Below are 24,807 nucleotides of genomic sequence, written 5' to 3'. Positions count from 1 at the left end.
AGAATGAATAAGGTCAGATGCTTCTCCTTGCAGAATGTACAGTCTGGCAGAGAATAACATGCACACAGGTTAGTCCCAGTCGTTTTGGTATTGAGGAATGGAGAAAGCTCTGGGAGTTACAGCCAGTCCCACAAGCTACTTGTGCTGGAATGAAGCTAAAAAGACTGTGTGGTAAGTCCTGATTACCCCAGATCAACTCTAATACCCCATCCCTCGCTTTGGTTAGCTCGGTTCCCTAAGAAGCGAAGCGTGGGATGAACGGCTGCTGACTTGGAGTGCCAGTGGACTTCCATTTGAGGACTGTTCCAATCAGAGACAACAGCATAAGTAAAATGGAGCACAAAACCCATGGAGCAGAGGGGTCTTCCTTCTCCCTGACAAGGGGAGGGAGGGAAAGGGACTCACCACAGCTGGAATCTGAGTACTCAGACTGGGTCTCTCCCATCTCCTCAGGGAACGTGGGGCCGGCGGTGTGGAGGCACATCTCTGCATGCTGTGGGGACTGAGAGCCACAGGAGGTGCACTTCGGGGGGTGCATGTAGAGTGGTGAGTGGCTCTCACTGCTGCTGCGGGGAGAGCCTGTCAGGGACCTGTGGGCAGGAGTGAAGACAGCCTCAGCACCTGGGGCAGGGTCTCAAGACCACCCTCTCCTCCCTGTGTGTTGGCAAGCCCAGAGGCCAGAGCTGGACTGCCCACTCAGGCTCTGAGACCCCAGAGTTGTCCTCAAGTTTATCTCCAAACAGTATCTGCGGAAAGATCACTGACCAGGGTCAAACTGAGCCAGAGCTTCTCTGTAACACACAATCTCTCTCAGTCCAAGGGTAGCAGGATGGTCCCCTGCCACATCAAGACCACAGGAAGTGCCTGTGGGATTTACAGAATGCTATTCTGCCCCAGAAGGGAATTCTCTCTTGCTGTGAAAACATATACACTACTTCAGTGTAATATACTTCCTTACTTAGACTAACTCAATCAATATGCACTGATTCCACACCTCTAATAGGCTCAGCAATTCAGGCAAGAAAGAAGAAACCTTTGTATCCATCAGAAGAAATGATGTGGAACCCTGCCCAGGTAATCCCTGACCTCAGACCCAGACTGTCTCTGAAATCACCTGTTAACGATGTTATTGAGCCGGCTGGCTTGCGGGATGGTGGAGTCCTCCCCGCTGGCACTGAGCTTGGTTGGGGACTGGAGGTCAAGGTTCTCAGGCTCCATGGGTGGCTGGCAGGCAGGTGGGGCAGTGTAGGCTCGTGGGGAAAGGCGGCCCAGCTCAGCCTGCTCTGGCCCCTCTGGTTTGGCATTCTGGTTGAGGCTGTTGAGTACGATGAACTTGTATTTCTTCCAGTTGCAGGCTTTGGGGTCAGTGGGGCTCTTGGCTGGAGGGGAGCCAGGAGGCCTGGAGGATGCAGGCATTCTTACTGCTGCAGGACTCTGTGGGCGAGTTGGGCTGGCAGTCAGATTTCTGGGGGCTCTGTGGACTAACCAGACCCTTCCGGTTCAGGGGTGCATTGGGGGGCTCGAAATGCAGGGCAATCTCATCTTCTGAGGAGGGTCTCTCTTCTTCTTTGCTGACCTTGTCACAGGGGAAGTAGGGGGCATTTCGGGCTGAGGGGGCAGCAGGCTTGAGGCCCTCAGCCACACTGTAGTGCATATCGCTTCGTGCCTCTTCTGGGACTGTTTCCTTGGGTGAATAGATATTGCTGTGGCACACACTGGGGGACACCTCCAAGGCCGGCCGACTGTACTCACTGGGGACTGGCCTGGTACTATCGCACGGGAGGGCCCGCTCCTTGGGGAAGGGGTTGGCCACAGGCATCCGGACATCCCGAAACTCCTCATCGGAGAAGAGAAGGCTGCTGACAGGGAGGTGGCTGTACATGGAGTAAGAGGCTGGCGGTGTGGACAGGCCACTGTACAGGCTGGGGGCAAAGGCTCTGCTCTCACACCCAGGGGCGTTCCTCAGTGGCAGGTTGTTCTCCACCACCTCACGACCCCGATAGGCCATGATGTCTTGAGGCATCAGCATGCGGCTGTTGAGGAACTCTTCATGACGGGGCTTGATGGCAGGAACCATCTCTGCTTCACTGTGAGAGAAAAAAAGAGGAAAGACACCAGCCTGAAATCAGAACTGTTAAACAGATGACCTTCCAGTGGCACTTACGTAACCACATCTGTGTTTGAATTAGCTAGACGTAGGTGACATGGCTCTGGAGCAGGGAAATACAATTACAAGGCATTTACACTAGAAGCCTGGAAATCTAGCCTACAATTGGGAAGACTGAGGCCCAGAGAAGGGAAGTGAATTACCAGCATGATCTGTGCCTGATTAGACATAATCGTGTATGTTTAAGGCACATATCTATGCATATGTGTGAATCTATAGCTCTTCTGATGTTATAAAATTTTATAGCTCACATAAAACTTTCAAAGCCCTTATCTCATTTCACCCATGCAAAATCCTGAAAGGAAGGAAAGATGGTTATTATTATCTCCATTTTACACATAGGGAAACAGGAAAAGAGGAATTTATACAATGTTGGTATGACATATTTGGAGGATCATACACAAATGAGTAACCTACTGAAGAAAGAACTTGTCCAGATGCTGATGAAAGCTTATATAGAGAACAGGCAGCAAATGCCAATACAAGAATCCCTGGTCTAGAGCAGCCAGATCGGGTTTGCAAATCCAGCTGTGCCACTTAGCAGCTAGGGAGCAAGTTACTCAGCCATTCTAAGCACCAGGCCTGATCCACTGAAAGTACTTGTAAATAATAGTAATGATGATCTTGCCACCATTAGCACCCACAGGAGACAAAGAACTCTAGCTGTATATACCTGAAGGACCATCATGTGGGTGAAATAAATAGGCAAGCTCACCATGATGACAGTTAACGGAGCTAGAACCAATAAGAAAGTTAAAGAGAAGCCAAAAAGAGAAGCTTTCTAACTGTCCAAGGTATGCCGTGTGGTTCTGGGAACACTGAGTTTCTGGCTCCTGGAGGTTTTCAAACACAGCCTGGAAACCCCTTCTGTTTGAGCGAGGATGCAATCACTCTAGCATGGCTGGATCGAATGGTTCTAAAGAAGTTAAGCTCTGAGTCTCTGTTCCACGTAGTGAAGCCCTTCCCTTCTTTGGATCTCAAGTTCCTCACCTTTAAATGAAGGTCATGTCTTATCACCCCTCAGGTAGGAGGTTAAACTCAATTCAATTCAATAAATGTCCTGCCTAGTAGGAGCAGTGTGACACAAAAGGTGAGTAAGATAGCCCCTGTAACCTTGAGCAGCCCACAGTCTGGTAGGGAACTAAGGCACATATGTAAATAGTTGTAATAGAAGTCTAAAGGAGAACTAAAATACATATGCAAATATTAAAATAGAAGGAAAGTTTAAAGCACAGGCAAAATGCTTCACAACACAGAGGAAGAGCTGAGGGAGGAAAAGTGGTCATCAGAAAAACTTCCACGGAATAGCTGGCATCCAAGATTGGCCTTGCAGGATGGGTCGAGGAGAGGGTATATTAAGTGAACGGAAGAAAGCAAGATGCGGTAACGCATAGGACATATCTGCATAGCCACAGGAGTTAAGTCTGCCTGGGGCACAAGAGTTAAGAAGAGCAGAAGTGTGCAAAAAGAGTGGAAATGTGGGTTGCAGCATATCGTAGAGGAGTATTTCTTCCGTATGCATGGATTATCAAAGGTTTCTGATCGGGGACTATCTCTTCCATCTCCGAGGCTTCCACCCGGGCAGCAACTCACCTGGTCTTGATAAACTTCCGGCAGGTGTCCACAACATGCTCCATCTGCAAGTACATAGCTGTGGCCATCACGGCCATGATGTTGCCCTCCCGCAAATTGAGCCGAGATGTGTACATAAAGTCCAGGAGGATGCAGAAGCCCTCAGGGTTGATCTCAGGATCTAGATTGATCACACTAAGGTTGCATTTCAACTGGTCTGTGAAGATGCTATAGAACAGGCCACTGTAAAACAAACAAATAGCCCATTCTAGTAGACGTATAGAATCTGTGATCCATTTCAGTCAGCACTGATACTCAGCCCCTTTCCCCTGGGCCTACCTCCAGAACTTCTATGGTAATTAATAATAGCTGCTATTCATGGAGAGCTTACCAAATGTCAGAGAGTCATTAAGCACCTTACTTGCATTATCCTTTGCTCCTTACAGCCCTGCAAGGTAGGTACTATCATTCTCTGCCTTTACAAATAGGGGAACTAAGATCAGAGGGGTTAACTGAATATTCTTAAAGTCACAGGGCCTATTTTCCTTTTAGTCTTAACTGCACGGATTACCAGAGTTAATTTAGCCCCCATTTGCAGTAACTATTCTTAGTCTATCTTTGGCATAAGCATTCCCTCTTGTTCCATTGCATTTATACTTATTTTAAAAATTCTATCTTTTTTTAGAATTTGGGTATGAATGACAACTAAATAAAAATATGCCTATATCTTTATACTCTACTCCTTTTATCAAAGTCCATAGATTAAAAGAGGGTCTGTTATTCCTAGAAGACCCAAGTCAAACCCCAAGCAATGCCTCCAGGTGCCATGCTGCCTGGTGGTGGAAAGAGTACTCAATTGTAAACAAGAATTCTGGGCTATCGCCTTGATTCTTGATTCTACTTTTTCTGAGTGGGTTGCCAGAAGTGAGCCAGACTTCCACCAAGTAGCTATGCAACTTTGGGTAAGATATTTAGCTTCTCTGCATCTTGCTTTACTCATCTTTAAAGTAGGAGGAACAATCATGTCTACCTTACAGTGTTGTGGCAAGAATGAAAATGTAAAGGATATAGAATGATGCCTGGCATATAGTAAGCATTCACCAAACATTATCTATTATTTTTATATCTCTATAAGCCTCTGTTATTTCCACTATTAAAAATCAGGTGCTCAGAGTAGATGTTGGATGAGTTATCTAATAGCAATAGAGATCCCTGATTCTACATCATTTAACCTCCCTGTGCTTTCCTTTTGCCATCAATAAAATGAAGACAATAGTGCAATGCATAACACTGAAGGCTACTAAAAAGATCCAGGGAGATGATATCATGTAATATTAAATTGCTTTGAAAACTCAAATACTTGATGAACATGAAGAATCAGCTAGTTCACTCTCATTAACTCTTACATATACTCTGAACACCCATGGAGATTCAGTTGTAGCATAAAATAAATACATTTATAGCATAAAAGAGCAAAATATTTCAAATTAACTTGCTTAAGCTACTTAAAGAAAGTTCATTTGAAATCTTCTGTCATTTTTTCACTGGTCAACTGAAGTTGTTCTCCATGTCTGCCCCAAACACATCCTTTCTTGGGGCAGTAAATAATTTTTCTCCCTCTCTGCCCATAGAACATGACTCTTTCTTTTCTAAAAGTGCATTCGTTCATTCATTCATTCACTTGGGAGCCTACTCTGCCAGGTCATGGTGCTGAGATCTGGAGACAAAGCGAGACGTTGTCTCCAGTAAAAGGCCTCCATGTTCCACCTTGCTTGGCTGCCAGCACCATCACCCCACTTTGACTCACCCACCCTTTCCTTTCAGACCCCTCACCTGCAGGCCATGAGGACCGTTTTATGGGCTCTAAACTGCTCACGGCTCACAACAATGACAACATCAGTCAAGATGTCTCGACTCCGGAGACGATTAAGGTTGAGAAGAACATCACTGGCATGGCGGGTGAACTGGATGCAGCTGTCAGCCGGCGAGGCCATTTTGTCTTCACTTTTTGAAAAAAGAAGCCAAAATCCTGTTAGTCCTCCAGAACCTGTTTCCTGCTTGCCATGAGTATCAGAGCAGGTGGCTCAGCCTGCTAAGGTACAGAATGCAACTCAGGTCCCTTGTGTTTGATCTTTGAACAATTCATAGCCCAACTCTGGCTATTATTCTTCACAGTTTTAAAATGGGGAAAATAACTTTTATCCAGCAAGCTGGGATAGAAAGTCCTTTAGGGGAAAAGCAAAGGGAATGAATGTTTGTTGAGTGTTTTTCCCACATACCAAATACCCTGCCAAGCACTGAGAGGCAGTGAGTATGTGGCAATGGAGAGACACTGTGTTTTTTTCTTTTTTTTTCTTTTTGAGACGGAGTCTCACACTGTCACCCAGGCTGAAGTGCAATAGCGCAATCTCAGCTCACTGCAGCCTCCGCCTTCCCAGGTTCAAGCGATTCTCCTGCCTCAGTCTCCTGAGCTGGGATTACAGGTGCCTGCCACCACGCCCAGCTAATTTTTTTGTATTTTTAGTACAGATGGTGTTTCACTATGTTAGCCAGGCTGGTCTCAAACTCTTGACCTCGTGATCCACCCAACTCAGCCTCCCAAAGTGCTGGGATTACAGGCATGAGCCGCCGCGCCCGGTTGAGACACTGTGTTTTAAGATTATCAGGCTAGACTTGCCTTTTGCTAGCTGTGGGACTTTAAGCAGGTTGTTTACTGGTTTTGGGCTCTGGTTTCCCCAAATGGAAGTAGTAATACCTACGTGGTTATAAAAGTTGGAAATACATTCCTCGTTTATAGGAGGTTCTCAAAACTCACAGCTATTCTCATAAGTATCTTATGTCATCATCTCAGTCACCATCGGTCTCTCTCTACTGTTAGGCTTTAGAGTTGCCTGACTTTTGCACCTTGAGGAGCTAGCATATTGTTGGTGCACAGTAGCTGGCTAAATTAGTTTGTACAAAGAAAGAGTAACAGACTGATTGACCATGCAAGTGTTAAGACAGTCTAATACAGAGGTGAAGGATGGGGACTAGGAGGGATGTAGAGGGAACTGGTTATCCTTGTCTCACATAATGAACAGTAGCAAAGTTCACAGAAACACATGTATTGGCAAATTCAAAAGAAACAGTTTGTCCCAACATTTTAAAGCATATAATTTTATTTACTTACCCAATGCCTTGCTTCACAGTCCAAAATTTTGCTCAAAACCTGCAGAGAAGAGAAGAAAGCAAACAGAAATTGATTTAACGAATGTAAGATTGTCCACTATAGTCTTATTTTAGGACATACACATTTAGTTTTGCTTTGATAGTTGCAGCTTGCCAGCTGGTGTGGTTTTACCACAAGCTAACAAACATTTTCCAGCTCTGCTCTTACGAAAACAACAGGCACCCGAAGCTATGAGATAATAATGTTTTTATCCTGAGTACTGGGAGTACAGTTGCATACATTAATTAGTTATACATACACACATACATACATACATTTCCTTCTTCAAAGAAAAAATTATACCATCCAAAGGCCACTTGAGTTTATGGGAAATAAAAAACAAGAAAAATGGTTCTGTCAACATTAACAATAATGATCCATCCGTGGCCTAAATATACTGGACATCATTCAAAACCTGCTAAAATATTATCTTTCAAGTCTTAGAATGATTCCACAAGGACAATAGGGCCAATATCTTTATCCTTATTTCACTGGCAATGAAACTGAGATTTAGGGGTTCCAGTGGCTTGCTCAAGGCAAACAGCTAGGCAGTATTTCCTGCCTATCTGAAATATTAAGACTGAATATAGACTCTGCAGAACACAGCCTGAGACGTCATGTCTACGTATTCCTTGAAAACCTTTGTCTTGTTTTTCAAAGTTTTCTCTCCCTTCCCTACTGGGTCTAAGACCAGACAGAATGCTATTGCTTCCAAGTTTGTGCTTCTCCCTGCTGGTAAAAGACTTAACTATGTGATTTAGCTGAGAACTGGCCAGGGAGCTCTAAACCTTAAAGAGATTTAATGAAATATGTACCTCCTTCCAAACTGGCTTCTCTAAAACAACATCATTAAAAGCATAGGTGTAAGACCCTCATTTATGATCAAATGTGGGCTGCAAAACAAAACAATATTTGAACTGTCTTTCCTCCTGTAAAAAGGAAAAAGAAAAAGCAGAACCTTTTAGAGCTATTTTCCGGGTAAACGGGCCTGAGGCCAGCAAGGTCATGTTGGGCCATGTAGATGGTTGGTGACCTGGCCCTAGGTCTTCTGGCTCAAATTCCTGTCCCCTTTCCAAATCAGCCTACGTGCTGTAGAACATGCAAGACAGCACCCTGATGTGGGTGAATCTCATTTTTAAGTTCCTTCCCCCACACAAACACTTTGCCCCATTCCAGGCTGCTGAGTCTTACCAAATGAGCACTCTAAAATGAGAGGTTTCCTTGAGTCTGTAACCAAACACTCTGACATTTCTCTGTGGTCCCAAGTGCCAGTCACTCAATCCCATCGGCTCCAAGGTTAGTGTGTGCATGTGAGCGAGTGAGGACTGGAGGGAAGGAAGTGGGGAAGGGAGAGGACAGAAAAAGACAAAAGAACCTATCTCCTCTTCTCCCCAGCCCAACTCGAGATAGGCAAAGAGAGATAGACTAACTTGGTCTTTACCAAACTTCAAGGATTTTCTCCTTTGCAAAAGAAAGCTGAAGACACATGGGAGGTTTACTTGTAAACTTTCCTCTCTTCCCTCATGGAAGGGATCCTCAAACACTTCTGGAATACCTAGGCTGTTCTTTAACCAGCTTCAACCACCAGCTTGCTTGTGGATTTCCAGTCGCAGGCTTCTGGAACCACAGGAAGCCCAGATTTGCCATTTCACCATGACAAGGGGCAATGACTCACTCCAGACACGGACTGAAACAAACAAATTCTCCTGTGTCCACTGTCAGCTAGGCCTTGGGCTTTTCACCCTAAGCCTCTGCCTGGCCAAAAACAAATGTACACACACGAGGCGCAGTTTCACTCCTTTGTAAGCCAACTCTTCTTAAGAGCCCCACCCCCGACTCCTGAGTGTGTGGGTTGAGTGTGGGCAATGTTGTCACCACCCCCACCCCAGATGCCGCAGGTGTGGAAGCACCACCAGTATTTGGTTTGTACTTTTACCGAGCCCTTAGTCCTTTCCCACCCCTCAGTATTGCATCTTATCCTTATAACAGCACTGCTTTATTAGGGAGGGAACTGAGGCCCCAGGTGAGAAGCCTTGCTCCAAATCTCAAAGCCAGTTTCCAGCAAGTTCTGGACATGACTCATCTCCTAGATTCAGCCATTCCACCAATGCCACACACAAGACTACCCACAAAAACAATCTCCAAGGAGCAGGGCTGTCAATGAGAAACTGCCACTTGCTCGCTGCCCCCAGACCTGGACTTCCCACCCCAATCAACCTGCACCCGCGCTGGGTCAGTAACCACCACGGTAGAGTTACATGTTTTCTCCTCCCTTCCTCCCTTTAGCTCCTTTGGCGCTTTCCTTGTGCATAGCCAACTAGGCTCCTTGAGAAGGCAGATCCTTTAAAAGAACTTTCCATTGAAAGAAAAAAAAAAAAAAACAAAGAGAGAGAGAAGACAGCAGAAACGAGAGAGAGAGAGAGAGAGAGAGAGAGAGAGAGAAAATAAGAGCGAGAGGCGAGGTTAAGAGCCAGAGGGCGAGTCCATACAAAAGACCCCATCCTTTTCCTTCCTCCTCCCCTGGGCTGGCACCAGGAAGCCCCATTTTCTCGCTCACACAGAAGAGCACAAACACCAGCCTTGCGCGCCGGGGCAAGCCTAGGCAGACCTCGCTACCCCACCCCGACGACTCCGTACCTGTCTTCCAGGGACTGCCCGCCCCTGGGCGATCCACCTCGAAGCCCCCCTCAAGGCGCGATGGAGGCTTTGTGGTATGACCGTGGCGGCCCTTAATTTAGTTACATTCAAATAAAACCTTTCGTGCACCTCGGTAGCTAACATTGTGTGTATGCCTTTTTTTTTTTTTTTTTTTTTTTTCCCTGTTACGCCGTCAAGGCAGCGGGCAATGAGGGGAATGGCACAGCCCTCTCATTCCCGGAACGTAGTCAATCTCGGCTCTGCGGATTTCACGGAACACACTTTGCCTATCGCCGGCTCCAACAAGAAGTAACTTTCCAGGAAGCTGCCGGGCCCGGGCAGCCGCCAGGATCGCTGCCTGCGCTGTGCCGGCCGCCGGGGATTCACCCGGGGAGGCGGGGCCGCCGGGGAAGGCTCGCGGGGAATACAGCACACTTTCCCCTAAATTCCTCGTCCGCGCCGAGTGCAGGGCTCTCAGAGTTCACCTAGTCCAACCTCTCACCCACAACCATTTATAAATAGGGAAGGTCAGACAAGTTAGTAGCAGAGCTGGGTCTAGAACCCAGGAGTTCGAATACAATCCGAGGCTCATATCGAGACTTTAAGTTGTCCGATTCCGAAGTTTGTTTTTTTTCCCCTCTTTTTGCCTTCCATTCTCCCTCACCCCCTTTCTTTTAGGGGAATGTTTGGGCGAGACTTCAAGGTCAAAAAGATGGAGTCCCTAGGGGCTGAGGATTTCCATCATAGGCGCCCCTGGCAAGGTTGGAGAAAAACTAAATCTAAAACCCCTTCCGCCTACGTTGGCAAGAACGGGAACCCAGCTCCCCTTGGTTTCCGCCCAAAGTCTTTAGAATAGGAGCTGCCAAGCCGTAAGGATTTCCGAAACCGATTTCCCGGAAACCGTAGAGACACTGCTTGGACTCGGCAGAGGCCAGGGCCCCGACCCCTGCGCACGCACTGGCACTCTCAAAAGTTGCCTCGCCTTCCTGTGGCCCTCCCGGGTGCCATGTCCTAATTGGCCTCGGTAGCAGGCTCCGGGGTGCGCTTTCGGGGGTCAGGGGACAGTGAAAGGCTCAGCCACAAAGGCCGCAGTCTGATCCTAAAACTAGCCAGTGGCGTCACACTGCGCCGCTCATCCCTTCTGCGGCAGCGGAAGGGTCAGAGTCGGTCTGCAAAGACGGAGTCTCTTTGGTCTCAAAATCCTACATTGAGGCTTTCTCACCCCTTCGCCCGGTAGGATAAAGGTGAAAGAGACGGTTGGGATTTAATATGGGGTAGAGATGAGAATCTGGGAAGTTAAAATTAAGTAAGTGCTTTTATTGGAAATTAGGAGTCCCGTGGTTCCGGGAGCTCAAACCTAATGGTGTTTTTACCGCTGCCTAACACTAGAGAGAGCCCTTCATCAAGGTTTGAAACCGTCAACCCCTTTCTCGCCCCTCCCCTCCTTCCCATTGACCTAGTTTGGCCAGAGCCTCCCGATTTGGAGAATGCCTTCCGCCCTTCCTCCTCCTCTCTAGCCAGGCCGGCTGTTGGATTATTGGTAATCTAATAACTCCAATAACCCGCTGAAAAATCCAAAGGGAAATTTGAAAGTGTAAAGCACTGTTTAGGGACAAGGACAAGGAATTTTAATAAGGCTGGAACTGCCGTAGTGAACCCCGCATCAGGGGCCCTGCCATGGGGCTCCCGGTCTCAGCCGTGTCTCAGCCAACTAGCTGCACGGCTGCAGACTCCACCGTGGTCCGGCGGCAGGGGGTGAGGTCAAACGGCGGAGTTGCTTTTATTCTTGGGGGAAGACACTCTTCGCCCTCTTGGCTGGGGGACGGGAGGGTGCAGGAGGCGACAGTGGATAAAAGCGAATTTGATAACGCGATGGCCTCGGCAGCCGCTTTGGATAACCGAAGTGTCTGGGGACATTATGTCCTGACTTTCATTTCTATCACGTTTCCTGCCAAAGTGCTCTTGCAAGCCTGCAAGCTTCTAGGAAATGCAATAAAACAGAGGGATGTGTTTTATCATCAAGATCTGAAGAGGAGTTGCAAAAGGGACGTTCCCCATACGCTCAGCGCGAGACAGCCTTCCAGAACGGCCCGAAGACAATGCCAGCAAATCGCGTCCCGGAGCAGAGATCCCTCGGCCGTCCTGGCTGGACTGGGCTCAGCCTTTGCAAAAGGGCTGGCGGGGGAGGGGAGAAGCATGATCTCCTCAAGCAAACAATGCCTTTAAAAATCCGATCTGGAAAGAAGTCAGCCAAGGTCCTTATTCACGTTAATGAAGATGGAAGGCACTAACTGTCCTTGGAAAGCGATGAGTCAAACTTGACCGCACTTCAAACACGTTCCCAGATTCGTTTCCAGCCCGAACAGAGGCGCGTTTCTCCGACGCGGCCTCGGACGGCTCCCGCAGTGGGAGAGGCTGAATTCGATCCCCGCGGACCTGGGCCGGGGAGACGGCGCTGTCTCCCGCTGCAGAGCGCGCCGGCTGCCGCTAGGGGCCGCCAGCATGCGGACGCGCGTTTGCCATCTTAAGTCACGAGCTCGGAGGAAGAAAACTTGACGGAGGAGCTGTTGCGGCACAAATTCTGGCCTATCCATATGACCCCCACCCCCTCACACACACACACAGACACACACACACACACCCGGTTTCTCGCCAGGCTACTATGCAAAGGATGTTAGGAAGGGGAAGGGAGCGATTTCAGGATCGAGGCTCGCCCAGCAAGTCTTTGGCCCAGGCCTTAATCCCACTCTGAACACGCAAACCCCCGAGCTCCGAGACCCACACCCCTCAGCACCATCTAGGCTTTTCTTGTCTATTACCGAAAATCTTAGGCCATATTTTCTTAAAAAAAAAAAAAAAAATCCTCCAAGACTGCTGCGGAGCGGTTTCCAATGAGCACTGGCAACAAAGGTGGCCTAAGAGGTTAAACTCATGGTTCTGGCAGCCGATCCATTCTCATAAATACTTCAAAGAAGCTGAGATAAACCCGCCTTTGACTTTCAGTCACTGACATGAAATTCAGAAGCTTAAAATCTGGTCCTGGTTAAGACACTAACTCACCACTAACAAGCCTCCTTGTCGGGCCTGTTTCCTCAACTGTAAAACAGAGTTGTACGTCCCAAAGCCCCTGAGCTCCTAGATGGCATCCTTCCACTACCGACTTCCCCTAAGAAGGGCCACAGGGACAGGAAGATGGTGTGTTCGAAGCGGGTTATTTGTGGTTTCTCTTAGTGGAAATAGATGCTCATCGCTGAGTGATGGGCGAGCAGCGAGGCCTTTCTGATTTTCACCCCTCTTGTCAAAACTTTGGAGGTTGCATGCCATCCCCATTGGAGGGTGCCCTCCTTCTGTCAGTGCTAGCATCGGTCAGGGTACCGCCGCCCGGGAGGTGGAATGGCGAGCCCAGCGCCCATGACCGCGAACTCGATCTCAGCCCACCGCTAGGTGGCAGGCCAGCTCGTCCGAGAACCGCCGCGCGGCCGCAGCTTCCACACCGATCCCTACCCGCCCCTCTTTATTTTCTGTCTGGTGGGGGCGAGGGTTGGGGGTGTGATTGCCTCTAAAAGCAAAGCTAGAAAACATTTAATTTAGTGGATGTCATTCCATTCTTCCCGATGCTCCCGCCTCTAGCAACCACAACGTGGTATCTGGGGGCTGGTTTCATGTATCATAAGTTGATTCCCCCCCCCACCCCCTGAAAAGCTTTATGTACTGGGAGGGGAAAGAAGGTGCACTTGTCTTCAAAAAGCAGAATGGCACTCGACGGCATTGGCAGATATTCTTGCCAAACACTGGTCGTCCAGCAAAGAAAGTCGGGAATAAACTCCTGATCTTCTCGGAGGAAAGGGGCGCTGGGGGCCGAGAGCTGGATCCCACTCAGGCTCACTGCGTCTGGCAAAGCGGGGGAGTGGGGAGTCGGGTATGGTCTTTTGGTGAAGTTGTGGGTCTCGGGAGGGTTGGGAGGGGCCGTTCCTGGCTTCCACTGGGGCAAAGAGAAACCAGCCAGTTTTGCCACTACGCTGCACCCTCGCTGTGCTCGCGGCGGCAGCGGCGGTCCCACTTGTTGCGCAGTGCTGGAAACCGGCACGCGCCATTCGATGTTGACTCACAGAGGGCTACAGACCAGCCTACCATTGCTCCACGCCATCCACAAACCTCCTCAACACACCCCCTACACATACGTCCTGCCACCGCCGGCAAAACTACAGCATTTCCAGCCACTATGGTGTTTTACACCTAAACATCCCTCACTATCTCGGTATCCGACAGGCAGCAGAATTAAGATGCCCTGAGAAGTCAGTCCAAGGGGAAGGTCGGGCTACCTCCGCCTGGAGAACTATTCTACTTAAAGTCAACCAGGGACCCTCCCCCCACCAAATATATATATACATATATATATATATATGAACTACGTTGCCTATTATAACACCATCCTAGTTGGAAAGCAACATTTTTCTTCCCTACTTGGTAAATTGCAAAGTCCTTTTTATCCGTTAGTTTTATCTCTCCCCCTTTTTTTTTAAATCTCTGGGGGAAAAATGTTTCATAAGTTCACTTCCCAATATTTTTCAAAAATTGACTTTTGCCAATAGTTTCACCTACCGAGGGGTGGCGCTGCTGCACCGCCTCCTCTAAATCTCTAAGTTTTTCACAACAAAGTGGGTTGTGAGTGTCATTACCCTGTAGGGGATAGAGGGAAGGAAGGGTTTTGACATCTAGCCTGGCTACCATTTACTCAACCAATAACTGGAACTCTGCAAGGGCTCAGCAAATGACAACTTAAGAATTTAGAGTCCCATTCCTATCCACCAAACCCAGAATAAGTTAGTCTTTTCAAGAAAGCATTGGAATAAAACCTTTCAAAACTGAAAAGAAAAGGGACAATTGGAGAATTCCCACTTTGTCTGGCTGTCTCCTTCAAGTCCCTAGTTTTCATGAACAACATCTAGCCTTACTGTCCCTATCAACAGACCCTTAAAACTAGCCAATGCTTCAGCCTCTAGTATTGGAAAGTCTTCCAAATAGGATACTGAGGATACTGGACACTTCTATTTATAAACTTGGGGTGGCGGTGCCGGGGGGGAGTGGAGAGAGAGCTCCCATCTACAGGTTTCTATTTTGGCTTGAAGACTCAACTGCAGTCATTAGAGTAAGGGAATGCCCATCTCCTGGTACTTGTTCGCCATTTCCTTCTCCCCCAGAGACAAATACCTTTTCGTCTTTTTTTTAAAAAGTATGTATTTTAAAGCAAGAATGTGATTTCATCTCTCTCCTTTGAGCTCATGTTTGCTACCTCCAGGAATAGCGTGTGGACTAGGGCCAGATGAACTTCAACTTGGGCTGCAGATTTACGAGGTTCTGTTCTAGTGCCAAAGGCTCTTGGTAGTAAATAGTGAGCAAAATAGATACCTGTCTCCTGATGGATCTTGCCGCCCCCTCTTTTTTTTAAAGTTATTTATTAAAACCACACACACCTTGCAAAGAAAAAGGGAAACTGGCAGTCTCTGTAGAGGAAGCCGGTGGCATCGCTCAGAGCCACAAACTGTATTTCTAAACAGCCCTTTCCCTGGTTCCCTCTCTCCTGCCCCACTTTTTTTTAATCCAGACTGTAAAAAACACATCTACTGACACTTACTTTACTTTAAAAAAAAGAAGAGAAAAAGTAAAGCGTTACAAGACTTTCCTCCTGGAAACTATAAACTGATTGAAAAAAAAATCCATAAAAGATTAAATCCTGGCGGGTTGTGGGGTGGCGTGAGCAGGGGGGCGGTGGAGTGGAGATTGGCTCTTTGAGGTGGTCAGGGGCCCTGTAACAGCTTGGGACTTTCAGCACCTGGTTTGGGGTCATTTATCTGCTCAACTGTGAGGACCCCCCACCCCCAAACCCCAGCCACCAACTCAACCATCGTAGAAGGGAACACAACACAGAGGGTCTTTTTCATTTTTTAAAAAAATTGGTTTGGCTGTGTTTTTGTTTTCCATGGGGGAGCTTTAAAACTCATTATTGCAACACTAGTTCCATTTTTCGCCAGGGTTCCAATAACACGGCATCATAAAGGCAACGCAACCCACAGTTCTCAAGACATTTACCACGGTCACTACATCCGGCAGCGGGGTGGCCCCTAGCTCCTGCTGCCCGCCCCCCCCTTCTCCTCGCCCGCCCCCGGAGCTCAGCCGATTTCTGAGGCTCCAACTCTACCCACTCCCTCCCCGGGCCGCCGCCGCCGCCGCCTTCCCCCATTCTTACTCCCTCGAGGAGAGCCACAGGTTGCACATCCAACCAACCTCACAATCTATTTTTGCAAAATCACTCACAAAGATCTCCCTTTCGCGCCCGCGCCCGCGCCCGCTCCTCCCGCGCCGGGTCCCCCCAGCCACAGCCACAAAGTGCCCTTCTCTCCTCCCGAGTCTTGCACATAAGGAACGCGGGCTGGGGCTCTGTTTGTCTTTCTCCTCGCCCAAGGTAAGGACCTCGGGAATCTGAAGCCTGGCGTCCGCTACGCTCAGGCCCGCAGTTCCCTTTTTACAGAGCTTGTACCATGGGAAAAAAATAAAATAAAATTTAGGAAAGGGAGGGAACAGCCATTGGGAGCCAACACAGAGTCACGCAGCACCCAAAATACAAACACCGCGGCGGCCAGAAATCCCGCCACCTTTCTCGTTCTCCCGGGCTGTCCTGTCGAGGTTCCCTGAGTCCCCCAGCACACTGAAAGGCATCGCAGGTGCAATGCGCACCCCTTTCCCACCCACCCCAGAAACCCTGTCCCGCCATCAGTCTGTCTCCTCGGGATGAGCAGGGAGAGCGCGCGGAGGTTCCCGACACCCTCGACTACAACCAAGAAAGAATAATTTTCAAAGTGTTCAACATCCCCGCCCCCAAGCTCCCCAAAACACAGGGGCAGGGGACACCAAAACACTCGGCTCTCGTTAGGAAGATCACGGCTCTGAAAGGAAATAGTAGACACGATACTTCATCTTATCTGGATTTATGACCAAAAAGAAACAAAAACAAAAACAAAAACCCGAGGAGTTCGCTTGCATTTTTTCCTTCCAAATCTCGGTTCGGCTCGAAGGCAGGGAATCTAAAAGACCGAGGCCGATGGAAGAGAGCCAGCGGGGCGAGCGAGCGGGCAGACTCCCTTTTTGCCTCCCGGAGTTACCCAGAAGGACAGGGGAAGGGAAGGAAGAAGAGGCGAGGAAAAAGAGGAGGGAGGGAAGGGGAGGTCAGGAGCGAGGGAGCAAGGAAAGCAGTTTGCAAGCGAGAAAAGAGGGAAAAACACAGCCGCACGAATCCAGAGAGATCACAAGCCGTACGCAAGCAGCAGCAGAAAGAGCGAGAGCGCGAGCGCGCGTCCTCTCCGCGGTCTGGGGCCAGACAGCCCCCAGAATTGTCCGAATCACCCCCAAGCACTGTCTCGTCCTCTCTGCTCCGGCCGCCCCCTAATTCCCCTCCTTCCTCGCCTCCACCTCCTTTCCAAAAACCAAAACAACACCAGGGAGGGTGGCAAAAGCCTCCCCAAACCGGCCGATTCACTCAAAGACAGCAACAATAATAATAAATACATAAAAATCTATATCCTAGAGTGGGAGAGACGTGGGACTAATCTTCGGTATTTATTTTAACACCTGACAGCTAGAATAAATAAATATATACATTTATATCAATAGATACACATAGAAAACTTGGAGCCAAAGCATTTGGCAAGAGCGGAAAAAAAGAATTAAAAGGTAAAATAATGATCATGAGCAGCGGCGGCGGCAGCGGCACCAGCGGCAACAGCGGCGGCGGCGGCAGTAGCAGCAGCAGCGGCGGCGGCAGCAACAGCAATAATCACCTGGTGTCCGGCCTTTCCTAGAAACTTCTTGCATCACCACTTCTAAGAACCCCAGTTCTAAGAATCAACAGAGCTCAATTCTCGGAATTTGAGCTTCGGACTTTACCACTGCTACGTGGCAGGGGAGGACTTGGTGTCAGCTCTCTGAGATTTTTACCTCCCCTGGCCGATCAAAAGCCCTCAAAGCCACAAGATTTTTTCGCTATCCGGCATATTTCGAGGTCCGCATAAGCAGAGTGTCTCGGATTTGGAGGTTCCGGTTCGAGGTTCGAGGGGCCTGAATGTGGCTCTCCCTCCCCGGGCCCATGACGATGGTATGGCCTGCTCCGCCACCGTCACGTGGGCTCCTCCTCTGTGACGTCGGCGCCTTCGCTGTAGCAAAGCTCGGCCTCTGGAATTCTGAGAACTAATTTGCTATTCGGTGACATAAGAGGGGGAGTGCGCTTTGCTTTCCCTGGGTCTGGGGCTAATTCCTCCTCTCTTACCCATAAACTCAGCAGATCGAGCTAAATGCACAAAAGGGAGCGAGAGGTTTGAACCACTGGAAAAAGTATGTTATATATAGTAGGGTTAGAGAGGCAAGTAAGAGAGAGAGAGAGAGAGAAAAAAAAAAAAAAAAACAATAAACACCACAGCTCTTTCCAGCTAGAATATTAGGCACCACGAGAAAAATATTTGCCAAGCAGTTTTCGGTGGGTTCATTTGCTTTATTTTTGTTTAGGACAGGGGTTTTTGCTGTCGTTCTGGGGTTTTTTCTTTCTGGTGTGGTGGCTTGGGATTTTTGGTTGCTGTATTTTGATGGTTTATGGATTTTTGCTTCTGATTTTTTGCCTTTTGCAAGTTTGTGGTGTTACGTAAATCATAGGATCGGCATCGGTTGGATTTTTTTGTGCGTGCCTTTTCTTTTCCTATCTAATCCCTCAAGCGTTTTAAAGAAGATGTGTTATTTCAATACTAACACTGTTGAAAGAAGCTTAAATTTTTGGCCATATGTAACAATCCCAGCCCCCACTTTTTTTTTTTTTCCTTTGGTGCAATTTTCTTTTTCCCCTTGGACTTTTGCTGAAGTGTGTCTCTCCTGCACTTAAGAGAAATGTTCAAAGGATTTGTTTTGGTTTGGTTTGTTTCTTTCCAGGACAGCAAGTGGTGGGTTTAATCTGTTATTGTTGACTCTTAAGAAATTTCTTGTTGCAAGAAACGTGTGTGTGTGTGTGTGTGTGTGTGTGTAGGGGGTGTGGGGTATGTGTGTGTGTTTTCTACAGAATTCTGTGAGCCACATACCTGTTTGTGTTTTGTTTTCTCTTAAGGTCTTGATATTTTTTTTCGGGGCTCGTTTCAAGGTCGTTGTAAAAAAATCTCTTCAGTCTGTGTTTAAGAGATCAGCCGGAGGGAATTCTAAAGGCCTGCCGTGCCAGTATCACAGATACTGCCTGTATTTAGAGCAGACTGCTACAACTACAACGCACTACACGCAGCACAGTCTTCTTAGCTTTGAAGCTGAGTTGGGGGTGGGGGGGAAGAGAAGAAGGGGAAAATCTTTCCTTCTCTTTTTCTCTATTACTTTCTTTTTAAAGGCAATTGCAGTGCAGAATCATTTCATTGTGGGTCCTAGTTTGTTTGTTCAGAGCTGCTAGTTTCCTTATTTAAATGTTGGTTGGGGTTTTTTCCCCTCCTACTCATCCCTGAATAAGGGAGACTCTTGTTTCTTTTATGTCTCTCTCTTAAAAGAAGGGTGTGAGGGGAAAATAATATTTCAGATTCCTCAAGAATTAGCCCAAAATGTTTGGACCAGAAGCAGCTTTCAAAGGTCAGGCTGTTCTGAGTCTTGGCTGTAAGAGTCCTTCAAGCGACTTATTAAATTACAAATGAGTTCTTAAATGTTCCACAAAATCTCGTCACTTGTTAATTTCTAATAAAGATATGTCCTAAAATAATCTACCTATCCCAACCCAAAATTTGGGTTTATAATGGAGGAGAGATCAGAGCTGTGAAAGATTGTTGTTTGCTGGGATATTTGGAAAATCTCTTTCATTGACAGTCCCGTAAGAAGTTCCATCTATCACTGAAAATGTTGTTGGCAATGCACTCCACTACCCCACAACACACACACATTTTTAAAGGCTGTATTTTAGGTTTTAAAACCCAGAAAGGTGCAAAAAGGTTGATTATTTTCCACAAGGGCTGGAGCTTAGGAAACATGCGTTGAGTGTCTGTCCCTGTGAAATTTGAATATTTTAATACTTATTGACAGATGGATTACTGCAGCTTCTGCAGAAAAGCCTGTCTTGTGAAGGGTTTTTGAAAAATATATATAGGCCTAATCCTGTCACTGTTGTTGAAATGTACGTTTTACCCCCAAAGACACATGATATTGTCAAGTTCAGATTTATTCTGCCAGAAGGCAGACTATCTGCTTTTTCATTTGAGTCCCCTTCCTTCTCATTTTCAAAGAGATTAAAATGAATCCCACTGGATGCAAAATGACACCCCGACTTTGCGGAAGGGATTTTCCTTGTGTGTTATATGTGTGATAATTTTTTCTTTTATGAGCAATTAGCACTTTGGGATTTCTGAGATGTATCTATATGGTTTGGAATGGGAATTGTATGGCTCTGCCCTATTATTGGTCCTTCAAAAGATTACTTTTCTGATTTTTGGTCACTTTTTTTTTTTTGGTCAAAACTGCCATTCAGCCTCATCCACCGCTCCCCCCAAACCTGAAACACACATAGCTTGTCCCTCCTGTGTTCCCTTTGCCACTCCACTCTTAGCCCCATGGGGGCGCTGCAGAGCAAAGGGAAATCTGCTCCCTAAGGCAGTAGTAGAACCAGTTAGAGTGGGGGCTGGGAAGGAATTCACCCTTCTCATACCTCAGCCCTCTTTAATTCTCTGCAGTGAGCCCCTAGAGGGAGAACCCACCAGACCTGGTTTATATATAATTAACCTCATCACCAGGGACCTCAGATCTTCCCAGCACATTATTTCTGGGACCAAGTGCCGGAGTGCCACATTTTCCTACTGCTTTTTGCCAAGTCAATGTGTTTACACTGAAAGAAATTGACCAGAACAGAAGACCAGTTAGAAAGAAAGAGAAAATGATTATTGAAATTGTTCTAAAGATAGACACTTACTTTTCGGTGAGTCTCTTTTACTTTCAACTGAATGCATGGTGAGGAAAATTGTGCACCCGCCTCTCAATCTCTTTTCAATTCCTAGGAAAGTAACTTTGTCAAATATTATACCAGTTGAATTTCTTCCAGAATGTCATTTCTTCTTTCGTTCTTGACCTCTCCTCAGTAACCAGTTGGCATCACTATGTGGGCCTTCCTCACTCCTGCAGTGCCGTGTTATAGGATTAAAGAAAGGGCTGACTTGAATGTATTCTGATTCTTTTAAATCATCCTTAAGAAGCTCTAAAGAGTGATTCCATGTCTGGGGTCGTATGGATAATTCCTGCAGACTTGGGGGTACTACAAATCACCTAGTCCCATGATTTAATGGTTACTGGCTGTTAATACTCAGAATAGAGGACCAGGAACCTCTTTGCCTCACGGACTGGGCATAAGAATAGGTCCCTGATCATTGTCGCTGGGTAAATATAAGCCTTATTACAAAATAAAATACCCTGGTCCTAATACTACATCTATTTAAGGAAAAGAACAGACTTCACATCCAATTGCCCCTTGCAAAACCTTCCCCACAATTCAGTCATAGCCGAAAAAGAACCTATCCTTGAAACAAACATGGTTCTGTCCTCTTCTAAGGGGGCTCACAAGAGGAAGTTGTTTTCACCTGTCAAGAACCTCTGGCACCTTGGTAGGTCTTTAAGATATCACATCACAGGACTATAGATTTTAAAGCTGGAAGGAAGTTTTCAAATCAATCACCTCCTCTAGGCTTTCTTCTTTCAGGATTACAGGCTGGGTCTTCACTAGGAGGATGTGTGACCCGAGGAACACAACACAACTGAAAATAGGTCTGCATGATTTGCTGGCCCTCTGTCATTTTAGAGGATCGGGGTAACCTGACAACTTGAGTCTGTAGGTGGGTATCTTGTTTCCTTTTAGAACTGAGGAAAGCAAGGCTGCTATGGTCTCTTTGTAAACTGTAAAACTCAGAGCTAACTCCAAGTCATAATGAGTTTTGATGGTCATTTGGGTTTATTTATGCCTCTCAGCTACACTGAAGTACGTGGCACTATTTTTGATAGATTTGGGAGATATTATCTATCAGACTTGTTAAATTTTACCTGTTCATTTTATTTCAGAACCTTCATTTAGAGCTGTTGTAAACAAGCTCCTTGTAGTATCTTTGGAGAAAGAAAGGCGTTTTTAACACAGCAAGAGGAGCAGAAAGTTTTGAGACATTAAAAAATATATATAATTTCCAGCTACTACCTTCTGAAAAGGAAGTATCAGTGTTTAATTTTCATCCATATGCTGCCCACTTTTAGCCTTTATTGTTCTGAGATTTTTTTTTCTCCTTTAGAAATCTTTTAAGCCTGTCTCAGAGTTTACTCCCAAACACTAATTTTCCACACTTTTCTCACTTACTTAAAATGGAAATAAATATCAGGAGCTTAAAATAGAGAAGTGATGGGGGTTAAGGAGTGTGTAATGATTTGTTTATTGCATTCGATCGCTGTTTTGAATAGCAGAGTTTTCACTTCCTGTGAAACCTTAGCATGAAGGAAAGCAGCAGCTGGACTCTGAGAGGGATGAGGGAAGGAAAGCACTTCAGTGTTTGTAAACTCAGGGTGGCTGGTCCACCCGCTGCCGTTGCCGGGCTGCTGGCTGCTGTACTTAGCTGTCTCTACTACCTAAGGCAAGAAGTGGAAAAACTTGATTTGCGTGTTGTGCCTGCATTTTTTTTTTCTTCTCCACACCGCCCTCTTGTACACCTGACCATGCAGAAGCCTATCTGAAGCCAGCTCGATGGCAGGGAGTGCTGGAGAGCGGAAGAATGTGCGGAGGGAGGGAGGGCTCGGTACTTTTCCATTCACATCTCCACAGTGGCTTTTCTTGTTTATTTCAACCTCCACCGGCAGAAATCTTTCAGCTGCCTTAAATTCGAGTCATTATACTGTTACCTGAGGTCAGACGACAGACACTTTGGTGCACGTTTCCTACATGTCAGTGTCTGTGTAACTTATGTACATACAGAGGCACACACACACAAATATAACTCCACAGGGGCACAGTGTAGGGAGAAGGAAAAAAAAAAAAAAAAAACACTGTATTTGTTGCAAACACACACACATAGACGCGCACACACACACACACACACCCTTGGTTTCTAATTACAGCTCTCCCTGAAACTCTTTATGGGACATTGAGCAAAGCCACTTGTGAGGACTCCGTTTCCTCAGCTGTGTGAAGGAATACCCCCGATGATTTGCGGGATGGCTGCGCTTAGTTCTCTACCTTTCATTTCAATACATATTTACAGAACTGTGCAAGAGGAGTGGAAAGGAGCTGTGTGTATATGTGTACCTGGGGCTAGGGAAGGAGTTAAAATGTAAACTTCTAAGTAAAGAAGGCAGTCCCAGAATCCTCACTCTATCAATTTTTAACCAATTGTAGACCAAAGTCTGGGATTTTGCTGAGTGGTTCAGAAGCCAACTGAGGTGGAGGAAGCAGGTTCTAAGAACTTGCACCTTTGACCTCCAGCATTCATAATGAAATGTGACAGTTCCCAAGTGTCTTTTCTGCCCTATATTTCCTTTTTTATTTTCCTTCTATTTGTTTTTGGAAACCGTCCCCATCAATGATAGGAAGGAGATGACATTTGTACACTGGGTAGTATGTGGATGTAAAAAACACATCATAACATTCAAGGGAAGGAAGAGAGGGAGAGAGAGAGTAAGAGAGGGAGGGAAGGAGGGAGGAGAGAAGGAAGGAAGAGAAAAAGAAAGAAAAAAACCTAGAGAGAGATTCCTGGTAAGAAACGTAGAGGTGGCTCAGCCATCACTGCATTAAAGGTAATTATTTGAAGTCAGAGGAAATAACAGATGAGGAGTTTTCCCTTACTAAAGGAAAAAAAAAAAAAAAAAGAGGAAGAAGTCTTGATATATCAGAACGTGAAACCAATGAGATACTTTCCATCAATATTTCTTACCCTTTTTTGATCTTCATTCTTTAAAAAGAAAGGTCTAAAGTTTCTCAGGCCCAATTGCCTAGACAATCTAAAGCCTTTAACAGGCTTTGGCATTCCCAAAAAATAATAAAATGACTCTGATTTATCAGCAGTGACCTCCCCACCCCCATTCCTCCACTGGTTTAGACTTTCTGGAATATTAGGCCTGTATACAAAGACTAGGGGAGCCAATTGTATTCCCCCAGCATAAGACTATTGAAAATTACAGTGTGCTAGAACTGGGAGGGTCTTTAGCCATTATCCAGTCTGATGTTCCTGATTTTATATCATTGGAAATTGAGGCCCAGACAGAATCCACTTGCTGTATATGCTATAATACTAACACAGCTGGATTTGGAACTTTCAGGTCCTAGTTCTAAATCCGGTATGCTTTTCTTATGGCATATTATGGAAAGAGGGTATGGGGTTGGCAGCCTTGCAAAAGCAATTTGTTGTGGCTGCACATTCAAAGAAGGCCTCAAATTTGGACTTCTAGGCCAGACACAATGACACAACTGTAATCCCAATACTTTGTGAGGCTGAGGTGGGAAGATCACTCGAGACCAGGGGTTCAAGACCAGCTTGGGCAACATATGAGACCCTGTCTCTAAAAAAATGGGAAAAAAACTTTGGGAGGCCGAGACGGGCGGATCACGAGGTCAGGAGATCGAGACCATCCTGGCTAACACGGTGAAACCCTGTCTCTACTAAAAATACAAAAAAACTAGCCAGGCGAGGTGGCGGGCGCCTGTAGTCCCAGCTACTCGGGAGGCTGAGGCAGGAGAATGGCGTAAACCCGGGAGGCGGAGCTTGCAGTGAGCTGAGATCTGGCCACTGCACTCCAGTCTGGGCGACAGAGCGAGACTCCGCCTCAAAAAAAAAAAAAAAAAAAATGGGAAAAAAAAATAGCCAGGCATGATGGCACACACTTGTAGTGCTAGCCACTTGGGAGGCTGAGGCAGGAGGATTGCTTAAACCCAGGAGTTTGAGGCTGCAGTGAGCTATGATGGCACCACTCTAGCCTGGGCCACAGAGTAAGATCCTGTCTCTAAATAAATAAATAAATAAAATTAGACTTTTGATATTATCTCCACTGAGACTATACCTGTCTCTTTCAATCCTAACAGGACTGAAAAAAGATGACCATCATATGCAAGTTTTGTGTGTGGACTCCAGTGTAGGACCACAGGCTTCTATGACACCATGATTGCATGCTGTTAATAAATATATGATTGTTTTATGCATAGTGCAAT

At 46.7% G+C, this 24,807-nt stretch overlaps 1 protein-coding gene and 2 long non-coding RNA genes across 4 annotated transcripts in view; 2 read left to right on the top strand and 1 right to left on the bottom strand.

The window, feature by feature from the left end:
* Positions 1-4,468, top strand: part of LOC104653582 — a 29,984-nt gene extending 25,516 nt beyond the window's left edge. Inside the window, exon 3 of the long non-coding RNA XR_746703.2 lies at positions 4,425-4,468. This is a non-coding gene — a long non-coding RNA (uncharacterized LOC104653582). The remainder of the gene's footprint in view (positions 1-4,424) is intronic.
* BCL6 (BCL6 transcription repressor) overlaps positions 1-17,480 on the bottom strand; it is a 23,874-nt gene extending 6,394 nt beyond the window's left edge. Inside the window, 7 exon segments of the mRNA XM_010352590.2 lie at positions 406-590; positions 1,115-1,392; positions 1,394-2,087; positions 3,761-3,982; positions 5,573-5,743; positions 6,909-6,947; positions 17,420-17,480. Of these exon segments, the coding sequence (XP_010350892.1) occupies positions 406-590; positions 1,115-1,392; positions 1,394-2,087; positions 3,761-3,982; positions 5,573-5,733 (1,540 nt within the window). The 5' untranslated portion in view covers positions 5,734-5,743; positions 6,909-6,947; positions 17,420-17,480.
* Positions 17,433-24,807, top strand: LOC115898258. Of its 2 annotated transcripts, XR_004057946.1 has the most exons (4): positions 17,433-18,111; positions 21,184-21,235; positions 21,316-21,463; positions 24,682-24,807. It is a non-coding gene; the product is annotated as an uncharacterized LOC115898258 (long non-coding RNA). The 2 variants fall into 2 exon arrangements; XR_004057948.1 differs by lacking the exon at positions 21,184-21,235 and having other exon boundaries at positions 21,331-21,463.

This window comes from Rhinopithecus roxellana, chromosome 1 (assembly GCF_007565055.1).
Source record: "Rhinopithecus roxellana isolate Shanxi Qingling chromosome 1, ASM756505v1, whole genome shotgun sequence".
Taxonomy (NCBI): Eukaryota; Metazoa; Chordata; class Mammalia; order Primates; family Cercopithecidae; genus Rhinopithecus; species Rhinopithecus roxellana.
The sequence above is the reverse complement of the archived record's forward strand: the minus strand, read 5'-3'. Positions and strand labels throughout refer to the sequence as shown.